We start from the raw sequence: 17,383 nt of genomic DNA, 5'->3' as shown, positions 1-17,383 counted from the left end.
AAACAAATCCTCCGCTCAGAAAATCTTTTCCGTGTTAAAAAGTCCTTGAATTTTGATGGTATGTTTAATACCATCACAAGACATAAAAGTGCTAAATTAACCAACAGCACTTATTCAAAACTTTTAAAAATTTTAAAATTAAAACTTTATTAATTAATAAACCCATTTAAATCAGTAGTAATCAAATTTAGTTATCAAACTTCCAATCTATTAGATATAAAATATGATAGCTATGGATGGATGTACTACCGTAAATTCACTCAAATAAATTAAAATTTTAATTCCAGAGACACACTTAGGGTTGTACTTAGGTTGTAAATGTAAAAAATTAAACACGGACAAATAAGTATCAAATAAGTATCCCAAACATAATTTTTATCGGCTAATGTGTGTATAATTTGATGTTGATAAAGAAAAAACTCTTTGATTTTTTTAATCACAGACGGATACTTCAATACCTTGCTATGATGGATTTAGGAAAACTGGGGGAATGTGTTGTATTACTGCTCATTTTTCTGTACCAACAGCATCATCTTACTTATGGATTGAGCAGTAATGGTAAATCACCTTATACGAGGGGTCTTTACTTATTACATGTAGTATTACCATTATGGTAAATCACCTTATACGAGAGGTCTTTACTTATTAGTATTACCATTAAGGTAAATAACCTTATACGAGAGGTCTTTACTTATTAGTATTACCATTTTGGTAAATCACCTTATACGAGAGGTCTTTACTTATAAGTATTACCATTATGGTAAACCACCTTATACGAAGGGTCTTTACTTATTAGTATTACCATTATGGTAAACCACCTTATACGAGGGGTCTTTACTTATTAGTATTACCATTATGGTAAACCACCTTATACGAGAGGTCTTTACTTATTAGTATTACCATTATGGTAAATCACCTTATACGAGGGGTCTTTACTTATTAGTATTACCATTATGGTAAACCACCTTATACGAGGGGTCTTTACTTATTAGTATTACCATTATGGTAAACAACCTTATACGAGGGGTCTTTACTTATTAGTATTACCCTTGACATATTAGTTGAGGACAAAGTTGATATAGGTTATGCTTACTGCACAATCCAAATATGTTTATTCAAATAAGAATGATATAAATTTCAATATAATCAAAACTTTTTTTTTATTCTTATCGTAGTTTAAGTAATTAACATAATATTAGAATACTTGTCATCTTGGTTTTTTATTTCTTATATCAAAATTCCAAGAGTTTTGCATGTCAACATAACTCAGTTATATCCCGGCATATTTATCTCGCATGTCAGCATACCTAAGCTGCATGTTGGCATAAATAAGTAGCATGTGAACATAACTAAGTTGAATGGTGACAGAAATAAATTGCGTGTCAGCATATTTTTCTTACATGTTAACATAAATTAGTTGCATATCGACATACATAAATAGCATCGAGCATCCTGCATGTTACATATGGGCCATATTTGAGATTAATTTTGGGATTTTTTTTATAATTTTTGTAGGATTGCAATTTTTTTTGCATGTCAACATAGTTATATTGCATTATGACAAAACTTACTTGCATATCGCCATATGTGATAGAAAAAAAACTTGCACACAAGGGGCAGAGATATGCTACCATAATTTTCATTAATGTTAAAAGACATTCATTTGTCATAAGTGAAGCAATCTTGTACAGTAATATTCTGAAGCTCCTTTAGATACCAGTTTAACACTTTACAGCACATATATATCAATCTAATTAAATAAATTATATTGATATTGTCCTGCTTTTTATTGCGATATATGGTTTAAATGTAATGAACCTTATCACCTTTTACTAAATGTGCTACAACAAATCTTAGTTTAATTAATAGTTTCAATTCACAAAAATCTAAAAGGAATAAAATATAAATGGAGTTCTCTCTTAGATATTTTCATAGAACAGACCAAAAGGACATGGAAGAATGCTTCTCGGTATTGTACCCTGTATGGCTCCGACAAGGCTCCCAATTATATAGACAGCTTCCAAGATATTCCACATCCAGTAAATATGGATGACAGTCTTCACTGGGTAGGAGCCACGGCCACCTATACTCCGTGGTTAAAGTTCTTGGGTAAATACAACAAGAAATGAAACGTCCATTATGAGAGAGAGAGAGAGAGAGAGAGAGAGAGAGAGAACTATGACACTCATGTACAATGTACTTGATGTTTGTGGCGTTAATCGGTGTATCAATTGTTATGACTAATCAGTTTTATCTCCCTTACGTTTTCAGGATGCTACGTTTATTCATCGGAATATTTTGGTTCTTTGTTCAAAAGCCGCTCTTCTGTCATTGGTCCGGTAGCTGATTGTTACTTACAGTGTAAGAGCAAATTTGGAGTCAGTGTAAGTACATCAAATGGTTATTTTCATCGCATGTATAAGATAACTGAGGTTTGATACAGCTAAGTACACGTGACTTTTAATGTTGATATGATGGGTAATGCGTTAATTGAACATCCAGGCTTCTTAAAGCGATAAAACACATATTGTAAAATTTTTGACTATAGAAAAAGTGAATATGCGTGTTAAACTAGAATGTTGGTAGACAATTTTCATAGCCAAGTAGTTTGACAGAACATATAAATAGAAAGCCATTTTTATAATAAAAATCATGTTATCATGAAATAACGTTAATCCCTCAATATTTACATATGCAAATATGTTTCCCGATATGAACCCATGGATTAACGAAAACGTTCAATTCTGTATGAACCTTTTCATGACGTCACAATGATCATAGCACGCGCTTATTGCTTGTCGCTTAGATTATTGTAAAGATACAAAAATGGTAATTTTAACAGTTCTGAACGATTTGTCTTTCTCAAACGTAAATATTCTAGTTAGTAATGAACAGCAATGTTAAATAGTTCAACGGTATATGAAGTTGGTTGGAACGTGCTCAAATTTACTGAGAAGCCCTTTGGGCTTGACAGGATTTGATCACGTGACCAATCAACTACATATTTCGGTGACCTTTTTAAATTACTGTTTATTACTTAAAGAAACTTTCAGAAAATAAAAAATTCTCCATGAAATAAATCAGTAAACTAAAAGGATAGTTGATTTCTTTTATAATGATTCAAAATGTTCTCTCCTTTCAAATAAATGAACAATAGTTGATTCAACATCATTTTATGTTAAGTAATAATCAATTCTTTTTTATAGAATACGCGTTGCTTCTGTTCCTGGAAGTTGAAAGATAGGCAACTAAATGAAACATGTGAACTAACGACGTATACTATCGATTACACTGACGTCATGAAACGCAGTGCGCAGGGATATTTTGACATAAATTATCCCCTTGCGATGTACGATATTGTTGACGGCACCCTCAAAATAAAAGGTTTTGAATTTATTTTTGCTTTAATCTATATTTACTTTGCTATATGAATAAATTTAATTGGTTCCTCATGGTGTAAGGTATTTATTATAGACAATTCTGACGGATGTCTGATGAACACTAGTACTGGGTACAGCTCCCACCCATGTTACTCAACAGGTACAACATACGGTTTAATTTGATCAACAATTTCAGAAAATAAAAGACTCCAAAAGCATTAAAATACGTACAATATGAAACTACATTCATTCAGTAAAACGAAAAAGTAAAAAAAAAAATATGTTATGAAACTTTCCTCTATCGCAGGTTTCAAGAAACTTAAAAACGTCTATTGGGATTTTGCATTTAACACGCTTGTCATGTATTGATTTCGATTGTTTTTCTCTGACAAGTGTGTGTATTTATCAAGAAAACACAAGAGTACTGGAAGCAGAAACTTGAGACAGATCATATCATAATTAATTGTCAGGATTGTGGAATGTACAAACGAGGTTTTTTAGAAACCTTTGGTTTGACCTAGATAACGAATTTATTTCCTATGTTATACAAATTTTAAAATTTTATTGTTTTACCAGTAAAATAGGTTTGATACAATGAACCAAAAATTAATATAAATTTAAATTGTGCTGAAAACCATTGGCTAAAATATTAAGAAATAGGGATTTTGACAATTTATTTATTCATTTTCTTCATTTACCTTTACATTATTTTGACCAAAGATGTAAACAAGAAGTATTTACACCCAGCTCCTGAAGGTTGTACGGAAATTTACATTCGTCTTGTTAACCAATCAGATCTCGCATTATATGAATAATCTTTTTTAAAAATTATATACACCCCGCTATATTTTTTTTTATACACACGCCATAGGAAATCTAGCGTCAAATTTACTAACAATTTGATTTTCTTAGACAGTTCCATGCGCACATGGACCGAGGCCATCATTGGGGGGTTGACATCGAATAACGGGTCTTTACAGTGCACCCCCTTTGTACGCCGGCGAATTATCAGGTGGGCTGAAGGTAAGGGGATACCCACGGCACTACAATGATGCCTTTCAAGTATGTATATAAAGATAAAAGAAAAACTATTCAGTTTTTTTTCGATTTGGTTGTCTAAAGAAGCCGGGTCTAATTTGTTCTGCCCTATATTTTTTATTGATTTATTTTTACATGAACTTCTACTGATATAATTATTTTAAGATAAAATAAAATAAAACATTTACCACACCGTTTGTTTAAGCGGTCATCTCAAAGTTTGTTAATCAATATAGGACCCTATGGGATTTTACTTTAAATGTATCAAATGTATCAATTTTGCACATTTTTTTAAACTTCTGCCCTAGGGATTTCTTTTTCTGTTCTACATATTAAAGTTATTGCTTAAAGGCTTCAAATGGTCAAATATAAAAACCTTTATTTACCTCCTGGTTTGTTCCAGGGGTCTTATCAAAGTTGTTTTTTGTATGCCCGATTTCCCAGTTTTCCAGATAATGGCTATCTTTTTATTTCACAAAGACGGAAATGGTGATCTTTATAGCATTATTAAAACATTCATGCAGACACATTTAAGTTTTAAATAAATGTATAACATCACATATTAAATACATGGTTACTGTCTTGAAATATATGAATTAAGCTATATTTAGGCGGGTTAAGAAAACGTGACAGAGGGCCAGGTTTGATGAACCTTCTTCACGTTTTCGACCCGAGCCCAAAAATGCTAATACTTTGAGACATTTATGTTTACTCCACAAAAAAATTTGCATACCCATTGTTCTTTCCCACTGTAAGCCCATATCGAGGAGTGCAATCATTTCTCTATAATTGCAATTGCTCTGTGTGTATGCGCAATTGCCCCAAAGACCTTCAGGAAGTGAATTCTTCACAATTCTATATTCATTTTTAAACATATATATAGTGAATATTTCTAATAAAAAAAATATGTGGTGTTTAATATAAATTATCTGAAGTTTAAAATAAAGTACAAGGTATTTTAGTTTTAATCATATTTAATTTAAATCGATTACAAATGTTATTTATTATTGCATAATACAAATGAAACGCTGCGCTAAAGCGTGCGTACTCGTTCTGTACTCGGCCTCGTTAAACCACTATACGATACATCATGTGTTTTTCTCCAACTCCCTAAAATTGATGTATTTAAAACATGTCTTATATTAACATTTTAAAGGAATTACTGTTATAACATATCATTGATTTTGTTAACAAATCTATGTGGAGTAAAAAAATACATTACAGTCTGAACGTTTATTTTTGATGGAACAGCTATAACGTAAATGTCAAGGTTTAGGTTAATGCAGGGTATTTTCGAGTGGTAAAATGCAAATATAAGTAATAAACAACGATTATTTAGTGAACATAGCATTATGAATAGCAACTGCTCCGCTGGCATATTTTCCATGATTTGCTAGCGCGCATCATGGAATATGCCAGCAGAGCAATTGCTATTCATAACGCCATGTTCACGAAAAAACGTTGTTTATTTCTTATATAATAGCAATGCGAGTTCTAAGAACCAGCGTGCGCGGGAAAAAGAACGAGCTAAACCTACAGATTCATCAAACAAAATTTTTTGTCTACGTCCCATAATGCTCTCTAATGTTTTTACACGTGATGCTATGCCAAAAATGGCCGACATTTAACTCGTGATTTACGGTGACTTGAGGTTTGAGTACCGCAAAAGCTTTGGCGAGACCCAGGAGATTTATTACATACTTCCATACCTTTATATTGAATCGAGATACGTAAACAAAGAAAAAAATATCATGGATGACGTCACAGTACGCTCACGCTATATCTCCCGCGATAAATTTAGAGGTGGATCAAACATCTGTATTGCGTGTACTAGCTATTTCATTATAGACTGCGATACCTGCCTCATTGGCATATGATCTGTTTTTATTATTTTTTTTTTGTATATAGAGATTATATAAATACTAGTATTTATACTAGCAATAGGCATACTTTACTGTCATATCGATCCAATTTTAAGATAATTGTGCTTGCATATATACAGTAAGCAGGTTAGTATATGAGTTGGTAGGAGATAAACAATATGACACTTTGAACTAAATTAAAAGGAAACAAGTATTCTTTTTAAAGGAATGATCATCAATAATGATATATTGATAGCTAGAAGCAATCAACATGATCAGTTTGATGTAAAATAATTTAAAAAGTACTGTATATTTACAAAATATAGAATATTTTTTTGAATCTGTACACCATAATTTCATCATTATAAACCGTCAACAAATTTAATTTTGAAATAAATTTGGGGAAAGCCGTTCGTAAACTCCTTGTCTAGTTTTATATTTTTAACGTAATTATTAAATGTTAATGTATCTTCTTCTTCTTCAGAATACTGAGTAGGGCTCCTCAAAGAGTATTAACACGTATACAAAGAAAGAGTTGTATTAAAATAATTTAATGCGACTGAAAAACATTGAATGTCATCATAACTTGCTATTGAGGTCGCATTATAACGTAACCTTGTTTTTAAATCAAGCCGTCTTCCTAGCTACTACATGTATGTTATGCAACATCAATAGATCGAGGTCAGTTCATGGAGCATCTTCTTATGATTGACGTCAGTTCATCGAGGTCAACTGCATTACTGAATGAATTTTTCGATCGAAATTCTTACGCGTGAGACAAAATGTGCATTCTTGAATTAACAGGTCGAACTGTATTTTATGTATGTTTGCATCTCTTAAGGTAAATGAATTGAAATAAAACTGAGTAAAATGTTATATAAATACTAAACCAAACTTTTAAAAGTTTTTAAAAGAACTACTTATGCAAGCGGAATGTGTGTGCACGTGGAAGCATTTGCCGGATGCCTCATATGGACACAACAGTGATCGGCCGAAGCCGATCACAAAAATTATGCAGATATTGCATATAGTCAAACCATCAAATTTGAAAGTGGGAAATTTTACACACCTACAAACAGGGACCTACACCTCTCTTCTCGTTCTGCACTTGGACTTGTTAAATAGGATATCTATTTATTTTTTTATTCAGAAACTGACTCTAATCGGAAAGAAACTGCATGTGTCAGTGTGAGGGAAACAATGAATAAGAAGAAATATGACATTGTTTTAAGACCATGTGATGACAGACTCTCCGCCATTTGTCGAAAAACATATGGTAAAATTATTGTTTCATGCTTACTAGTAGTGACATATTAAAGAGATTAAACAGACTAACGTGAAGGCCTACGTGTACACGTAAAAAGGACAATTATGTGCATTACGTAATCATTTTTTATAATAAAGAATATCTACACTTATGTATATGGATGAACATAAACGTGTAAATTGCAAAACGCCTGTCGGACGAACTTGTAGCTTTTATATTTTTTTGTTGGCAATTTAGTTGAACATTTTAAAAATTTTTCTCATGATAATAAAAACAGAAAAATTTTACGTATTGTGTCATAAAAAAGTCAATATGCTTACTCTTTCAAAGAAAACATGCGTTCTATAATTTTAAAACAACATGAGAAAGTTTTACCATATTAATTTTTGTATAATATTGTTGATGGCATAATGGGATGTTATGTATCTTTCTTCATAGGTATCTCCTCCTTGGAATTTCCGTTTGGCATATTATTTCCTATTCTTATACTAGGATTAGTAGTATTTACAATTGCAGCACTATTTAAACGAGGACGTCACCGTGTTTATATGCAAACACAAAGGTAGGATTCTTTATATATTTACCGCGTTTTGTGTGCAATTTTTTTAAATGTTATTTTTCTTATAAGATGGGGAATATCTTAGTTCTTTATGATACCTTGAAATTCAGCATGCTATCTGGAATTACTTTCTGACTCTCTATTACGCCTTGTAATGATTTGGTATTTTGAGAGTTTTCTTAATTAAATTTTTTAATCCGACTATGTACTGACTACCATCAATGAAGAGGCAACTTGTTGCTAATGCATATCTTTATTCAATAATTGAAAAGTTAGTATGCTGATTTATGACATGATGTGATGTGACTTGATGTGATTAACTGGAAATACAAAGAAAAAATACATAAATTTTGATGCTATGAATAAACAAAGAAATCACACTCAGCATATAAAAAATATCACTCTAGTAAATATATGCCCTGTGTTCTTGTAAACAATAATTTCACCTATTCTCTAGTGAATTAGCAAATATAACGAAACTCGTACTACTAGCAAATCACACAATTCAAAATGATAGTAGGATAACGATTTTAGGAGAGGAAAAGTTGTAAGAGCTTGTTTCAAATCCTCTTGTGTAAATACACAATAAAATATGTTCAAATCAACGGAAATGTCGTTTTAAAAATAATAATTTCCTTAAAAAAAATTCTACAAAATATTATTTGTACTTTGTGTATTGTGTTCAATTTTATAAATGATATCGAAAAAATTTCATAAGAAGTATAAATCCACTGTATTAAACTAGAATGCACAAAAACATGCGCAATGAAACCTAAAGTCGGCCTTTTTAAGAATATATAATGTTACCCGATTAGACTTTCACAAGGGTAATTGTGATGTCATAAATAGTGATTTTCCCCTAATTTTCTTAAAACTTAAAACTATATCTGCAGCCGTCGCCCACAATAAAATTTACGTTATAACTTGATCATGTTATATTACATAAAATATATTAATTTCGTTGTGGGCCACGGCTCCGGGCACATTTTTCTCTTTAGAAAACTATTTTGTGACTGCATTTTAAGAAATATGACAAAAGGATGAAGTCATTATTCTTTTCTTGAAAACAGGATAAAAGTGTATAACTTGGTACTTTACATACACAGGTGTTCAAGGTGGTATATGTGCATTTTCATGAAATTTAAACATCCTTTGAACTTTGGGCAAATATTGAAAGAAACCGTACATTCTTCTTTCATCGGAATAAAACAAAGATTGAAATCTTCTTTCTAAAAACCAATTAGCTAGAAAAGCAGAAACATGTGTGGAACATTATCTGGTAGTGTAGATTGAGAGTTTGCTCAAATCATGATCCCCAGGAGTAAGTTTATGCCAGAAAAATTAGATTATATTTTAACATAGATTTAAATATAAAAAAAACTTGAAAAACCTCTTCTCAATATCCAGAAAATCTGAAACTTATGTTAAAGCATCTTTAAGTATAGTTTAAATTAAAGTTTGTTCAAATCATGATACCCTGTGGTAGGGTGGCACATCAGACGGATGGAATAAATAAAAAAAATATCTTTTTAAATATACTTTTCAGAACAATGTGGGCGTAACAGCTGACAGTTTTGTGGAAGCATCCTCTGATAGTGTAGATATGCGTTCCCCAGTGGAAAAAAAATTGAAAACAATGACAGATCAAATTTTTACATTGAAATTTTTTCGTAAAATCGTCTTGAAACCCGAAACTTCTGTAGAAGCATCCTTATGTAGGAATGATTTAAGTTTGTTAAGGTCATGATCCCCGAGGGTAGGTTGGGGTCAACAAAAATAAATTGAAAAAATTCTTTTAAAATCTTCTTATCATTAAAAATTGGGTTAGAAAAGCTGAACCTTGTGTGGGGGCATTTTCAAGTATTTTAGATTCAAGTTTGTTTAAATCATGTTTCCCGAGGGAACGGTAGGACCACATTTGGGCTTAATTTTTAAAAGAGAATAAAAAAGAAAAATCGTAAAAAATTAAAAATATATTTTCAGAAAGCATACTTCACTGAATTATTTAAAAATATTGGAATTGATACCTTAAATCATATTTGATCAGGTATTGTTTTCGTTTCTCAGGTAAGCGATGTGGCCCCTGGACCCCTGTTTATGTTGGGTTTTTCTTGTTTTTCTTGTGTGTTACAGAAGTGTAAAAAAGCAAAGTCGTGTTCAACTAGTTGGCACATTCAATGCCAATTGATATCGTGGTGTTTTTATTTTTAATCATAGATATGCTGAACATGTGCAACATCCTAGAATGTTTTCACCTTGGAATATTCATATGATCGAATTAACGAGGCGTCAACCCAGCAGACATCAAGACATCATGTAACACAATTTCGAGAAACCAATCTTACGTTTCATTGTGATTTATATATATCATACCTTAAAATATTTCTATCCTTTACTTCCGTGTAACTCATACCTTTTTCTTAACAGAATTGATAATTCAATTAGAAATTCGTCAAATATTAACAAATATTTAACAGTTTTTAGATTTTACCGCTTTGAAATAGTATCAGAATGTATGCTTAATATCAATGTATGATAGTAACAAGCTGAGGCAATAATGAAACAACTTAATAAAGCAATATACCTACAGATGATATGTAACATAAGATAGGAGAACAGTTATGCTAAATATGTAATGATGTAAATTACCAGTACACATACATGTATCAAGTACATATACATATGGCCTTAACACCATATTTGTAACTATATGATTATCACATTGATCACTATTACCAGTAAAATTATTATTACTATAACTTTTTTTATTAGGGCTTTTCGACTTTCGGTCGAATAGACCTATTGTTTTCGTCTTTTTAGCTCACCTGAGCTGAAAGCTCAAGTGAGCTATTCTGATCACATTTTGTCTGTCGTCCGTCTGTCCGTCTGTCTATCTGTCCGTCTGTCCGTAAACTTTTCACATTTTCAACATCTTCTCAAGAACTACTGGGCTAATTTCAACCAAACTTGCCTCAAATTATCCTTAGGCGAAGGGGATTCAAAGTTGTGAAAATTAAGGGCCACACTTGTTTTCAAGGGGAGATAATTAGAAATTAATGAAAAATTTCGAGAAATTTTCAAAAATCTTCTTCTCAGAAACTAATCAGCCAGGAAAGCTGAAACTTGTGTGGAAGCATCCTCAGGTAGTGTAAATTCAAAGTTGTGAAATTCAAGATCCCTGGGGGTAGGGCGGGGCCACAATGGGGGGGGGGGGGGTCGAGGTTTTACATAGGATATATAGAGTAAATCTTTAAAAATCTTCTTCTCAGAAACTAATCAGCCAGGAAAGCTGAAACTTGTGTGGAAGTATCCTCAGGTAGTAAAGATTCAATGTTGTGAAAATCAGGACCCCCAGGGGTTGGGTGGGGCCACAATGGGGTGGTCGAAGTTTTAACTAGGAATATATAGAGTAAATCTTTAAAAATCTTCTTCTCAGAAACTAATCAGCCAGGAAAACTGAAACTTATGTGGAAGCATCTTCGGGTAGTGCAGATCCAAAGTTGTGAAAATCATGATCCCTGGGAGTAGGGTGAGGCCACATTGGGGGGGGGGTGTGTGTTAAAGTTTTACATTGGAATATATAGTAAATCTTTAAAAATCTTCTTCTCAGAAACTAATCAGCCAGGAAAGCTGAAACTTGTGTGGAAGCATCCTCAGGTAGTGTAAATTTAAAGTTGTGAAAATCATGACCCCCGGGGGTAGGGTGGGGCCACAGTAGGGATCGAAGTTTTACATAGGAATATATAGAGTAAATCTTTGAAAATCTTTTTCTCAGAAACTAATCAGCCAGGAAAGCTGAAACTTGTGTGGAAGCATCCTCAGGCAGTGTAGATTCACAGTTGTGAAAATCATGATCCCTGGGGGTAGGGTGGGGCACAATGGGGGGTCGAAGTTTTACATAGGAATTTATAGAGTAAATATTTAAACATCTTCTCAGAAACTAATCTGCCAGGAAAGCTGAAACTTGTGTGGAAGTATCCTCGGGTAGTGTAGATTCACAGTTGTGAAAACATGATTCCTGGGGGTAGGGTGAGGCCCCTTTTGGGGGGGGGGTGTTAAAGTTTTACATAGGAATATATAGAGTAAATTTTTTAAAATCTTCTTCTCAGAAACTAATCAGCCAGATGATTCTTTATAATTGTTAAGACTTTGGCTCCAGGACAATTCTTCGGCCTCACAAGAAGGTTCAGAGTTTGATGTAGCCTAATATCCCATATATAAACAATTTTAAAGGATCTTTTTGAGGACTGCAATACTCAACATGTGATATGACTATAAAATCATCCTGTAAGAAAAGGGACTAATGATTATAAACATAAGAATATCCAGCGGGAAAAATTGATTTTTTTTATACAGGATCTACATGTATTATTGTACATTGTCCAGATTGTTTGTATTATGACTCCATTAAGCTGATTTTATCATACCTATTGTTCCTCAGGTGAGCGATGTGGCCCACGGGCCTCTTGTTTTATTATTATTCTCGACAGGTTTTGTGTCAGCGATTTTTTGAAAATGGAAAGACATATTGAAAAATGTATGCAACAGTCTTAAAGCAATTGTTAATGACACGCGTATGTAAAGTTTTGGATTTCCGGTTCCGTTATTTCCGGTTTTCACAAGGAAAATACTGAAAATTGAATGAAACGCAATATCTTGCTTACTTTTTGAGAGCATTCACATTTTAGAATAGGATGTATCTTGTTAAGCTATACAAATTTGTCAAGAAAAACGTTTTTCTATATCTTATCGTTTTTTAGATATAAGACCCCAAACATCAAAAAAAGGGGGATAAAAAAAACCCATTTTTTAAATGACCTTAGAAAGTTAAAGTGACGCCTTGATATTGTTACGGTAGGAGTAGTTAACATACACTCAAAGTCTCAATAAAAAATAGCGCTTACTTCCGGTTTTATGAGTTAATGAAAATCGTCTATGGGAGTTTCAATGTTATTTTCAAACCACGCGTTCCACGTTTTCTTAAAAAGTTTTCAAGTAATCATTACAATATTTCACTAGCATAATAACACACATAATGCGCAGACCGGAAAAGGTTTTGGGTACACAACTTGAAAAAAATGGGATCTGCAGGGGCTAACGTTCAAAACAGCCCTTTAGCTGTAACTTTTTTATTTTTTGTCCGATTTCCAAAATCTTTTCGGTTTATTGTTTAGAATAAAGAGTACAATCTTACAATTATGATCCTTATAGGGGTTTGAAAGGCCTAAAGATCACAACTTGTTTATATTTCAAAATTATTTGCTCTAAGACAAAAGAGCATAAATACTGTAAACATACCAAGTTTTGTGTCCCAAGAATAAATACTTACTTTAAAGTGATTCTTCTGGAAATGAGAAGTGTAGCTACTTGTTAAGTTCTGGAGTTATCTTTCTTTTGACATTGCACTACTCATAAGTTCCTATCTAAGCAACTGGTTATACCAAGGCGTTCAGATATTTTGAAAATAGATTATGAATGAATTGTTTTGACATTTTAAATAAAAAAGGAATAATGGGGCTGTCGAAAAGCCTTTATTTTTTTTGTTGAAGTTCTAGTTGTAATTGTTATCATATTTTGAAGTAAAAGTTGTTGTTATATGTTGTCTACGATGAATGAAATTTAAATATGTTTTATTAAAAGAGTAGGAAAATTGTCTTATTAGCTTTGCAATATCTTTCACCAGTCGTTTACATCTTATATTAATCTCACGACCCCCTCCCCACAAATATTTTTAAAGATCAAACATCGCCACCTAACAGCAGTAACTGGTCTACGACCAACCGGTACGATATATCATATTGTATTACTGTGTACCAATGAAAAAGAAGACAATATGACGATAGAAAGCATATTACCTCTATAGTCCATCCTTTGAAAATAAAAGACTTGTTAAAATTATATCTTACGTTTATAACATCAACGGACACACACACACTCTCTCTCTCTCTTTCTCTCTCTCTCTCTCTCATGACGTGATTAAGTTAACATTACACTGTTTGATATATATTGTTGGTAGATTTTTTTAGTTTTCATAATATTTATTACAGGGACCTGACCAGGTATAATGAGGATCAAACAGTGGCACCAAGCAGCAGTTACTGGTCTACGACAAACCAGTACGATATAGCATATTCTATTACTGCGTACCAATAAAAGAGATGACAAAGTTTGACGAAAAATAAACACATTATTTCTAAAGTCTGTTCTTTAAAAATTTAATTATAAAATTGACATTCTGTATTTATTATATCAACAGACCTCTCTCTCTCTCTCTCTCTCTCTCTCTCTCTCTCTCTCTCTCTCTCTCTCTCTCTCTCTCTCTCTCTCAAATGACGAACTCCTGTGAGTAAGTTAACATTAGCCTGTTTAATATGTCTGTTGGTTCTTTAAAAATTCAGAGTTATGAAAATTCTCTCTCTCTCTCTTTCTCTCTCTCTCTCTCTTTCTCTCTCGCTCGCTCTCTTAACTCACTCTCAAATTTTAGCACTGTAACTCAGTAAAATATTTGTATTTGTACGTTAATAGAACGTATACCAAAGAAAAAAAATATCTACAAATTATGTTCAAGTATAATTACCTACTGAAATAGTTTCATATTTTTTAAAGATATCCTTTTTCTGAGCCAGTACAGACGGTTGTATCGCAGAAAGTTTATTTCAGCGACCTGACTAGAAACAACGAGGGTCATACCGCGCATCAAAGCTTAATGTCTACGAGCGAGCGGTATGAAATAGCATCGGGCTCGACGATTCAATCACCTTTCGGACACAATGAGAGCAAGCGGACACTTCTGAAGAGTGACAGTGGTGAAGACGAAACCCCACGAAGCAAACAAATAAAGAATAAGAAAAACCCTGACGGACTTATGTGAAGCAACTTGATAATGATACCGTTTCTTAGTTACTGAGATAACGGCAATGGTTTCTAATGAACACTGGCTTTCATGAATTCCATAGTTGATTTGATATAGAAATTTTGATCCAACACAGATTTGCAATAACTTAATGTTTAAATAAGATCTTTGTCGACAAATGAGCATATCGTTTAAAGTTACTTCTTATTTTTACGTTTATTAAACCGTGCAAATCGATGACACAAATATTTATGTGTGTATGATGGTTTGTCTGATTTATGTGAAATTGTTCTTTTGTGTTATCCCTAACCATGTTATTTTTGTAATAGATAATTATCTCTAGTAATGTTGTGGGTTTTTTTAAACATTGCATCATTTTTTTAAGATCAGGGGAATACAGCCAACACGATATTAACGTAAAGCGAATGAATATTTACTTTTTTCTTTACTCGAACAAAATGAATTTTTTTAATTATATATTTAGGTATAAAAAATATAATAAAAAATGGATATTTGTTCAACCTCAAAACAACAGGTGAATAAGTGCAATATTACTGATCATCCATGTTAAAGGCCATCAGGGTTGGTTCTCGTCCCAAAGAACGGAAAGTCGTAATGCGAGAATCTCGTTTACTTGAGCAATAGGACAGTTGTGTCGTATTGTTAAAACCACAAAGACCGTATAAAGGTGTATCGTTCAGCCAACTAAACTTCAATCAAAGTACTGAAGTACTGACGGGATAGTGCATGGACTAGTAGCTATTCCAACAACTGAGCTACACCCAATGATGACTACATCCAGAGGTCACACAAACAGATTCCTGATTCCGTATGCTAGGACCTTATTATATAAGCATTCCTTCTTCCCAGATAGTATCAGGATCTGGAACAACTTGCCACAGAGAGCAGTGGACAGTACCTCCCTGGATGAATTCCGACAGGAGGTCCTGGCATGCAGTTTACGTTAGAGCACCAACTTTTATCCAGTTTTAATCTCACCTGCACTGTATATACATGCACTTGTTGTCACACCGAACACAAGCCGAAGTGCGATGATACTCCAACGAGTCCTGCACTTTATTGGAAGAAGAAAGAAGAAGAAGAAGGGAGTTGATTTTATCGATTATCATTTATTTTAAAATCAGCGATATGTGATTTTGCATGGCAAGTAGTATCAGTAATTGTATTTCTGAGAAATTGTATGGATCCAGGCAAGATTGAACTCTAGTTTTGTTTAACCAAACGCTCGACTGTCTCCGTTTATCTCCGACAAGCAAAAGAGACTCTCTGTTTTGTCGGATATTAACGAAGACAGCCGAGCGTCTGGTTGAACGAGACTAGTACATTGAAGTCTAGCGTATGAATATATACGACTTTAAAAAATATCTAAACTGATTGTACCATTTAAAATCTTACTATTTTCATGGTATCAATAAATAGGTTTTCTTGAAAAACAATGCTTCAGAATACATTGCATCTGAATTTATCGATTATTTTCAGGAACTAAGTGTTGTCAGCGGTGATGATTTGTGCTTAGGTCCAAACACTGTTTCACTTTCGGTTTGCCCGAGTAAGTGCATAGGAGAGTTGATTAAAATCGACTCCCAATAAAATGACAAAATGACAGCTCTGCAATTAATCCACCCTTCCATACTTTCCAGTTTACATTCAGTTGAATAAACACAGACTCGTCTTGTAATTTTATCTAGTCTTTATAATTTTACAAATTTTAGCACCGCGTTGGCAAGTAAACATTCAAACTTTTACTATTTGTTTAATTAAGGTGGCTCTATACACCACTTTTTGATGACGCAGTAAGCAAAAAAGTAAGTCTGGAAGCATGCAATTCCGGTACTGGCTGATTTAAATTGAGGCGAATTGTATGGGGACCGCTCTTTTAAGGCATCTGATCCATAATAGCCTCAGATTCAATGAATCTGGGTGCATAACAGATATGTATGGGCTTAATACTCAGTATTCTTGGACATAATTTTCCTATTTATGTAACAATATGTAAGAGTCGAATGTGTGCTAATTAATGACCTTTTCCTTTATTTGAAGAGTTGTCCCCTTTGCTTTTATTCTATAAAAATTAATTCTAAAAAAATATACACGTTATAAAATTTATTTTTATTAGTGTTTGTATTCCTAATGATAAAAAACATCTTTCCACCAAAGCATTTTTTGATATTCGTAGTTATTACTTTTTTATTTTAAAAAATGTGCTTGTCTCCATAGACCTTAATGCAATCTTCATTTATTAATTACTGCTTAGTTAATAATATTTTTGAAAATTTCTCTCGGTAAATCTTTTTCTACTCCTAAATGCTTTATTTAAATATCATTTATTAAATACATAATGAATATTCAAGGTTGGAAAAATTTGGACCAAATATGGATCGGATACCTTAAAAATTTGTTAAA

At 32.7% G+C, this 17,383-nt stretch overlaps 1 protein-coding gene across 1 annotated transcript; it reads left to right on the top strand.

Annotated features, from left to right (window-relative positions):
* The first annotated feature begins 467 nt into the window (after positions 1–467).
* Positions 468–15,289, top strand: LOC128164780 (uncharacterized). Its single transcript, XM_052828770.1, has 11 exons — positions 468–558; positions 1,870–2,109; positions 2,272–2,384; positions 3,207–3,384; positions 3,475–3,540; positions 4,293–4,403; positions 7,431–7,556; positions 7,986–8,109; positions 10,324–10,422; positions 14,154–14,222; positions 14,713–15,289. The coding sequence occupies exons 1-11, from the start codon at positions 468–470 to the stop codon at positions 14,975–14,977; spliced, it is 1,482 nt and encodes a 493-aa protein (XP_052684730.1). The 3' UTR covers positions 14,978–15,289.
* Positions 15,290–17,383: the final 2,094 nt, after the last annotated feature.

The sequence above is a fragment of the Crassostrea angulata genome, chromosome 10, assembly GCF_025612915.1.
Source record: "Crassostrea angulata isolate pt1a10 chromosome 10, ASM2561291v2, whole genome shotgun sequence".
NCBI classification, from domain to species: Eukaryota; Metazoa; Mollusca; class Bivalvia; order Ostreida; family Ostreidae; genus Magallana; species Magallana angulata.
This window is presented reverse-complemented; position numbering and strand designations above follow the sequence as displayed.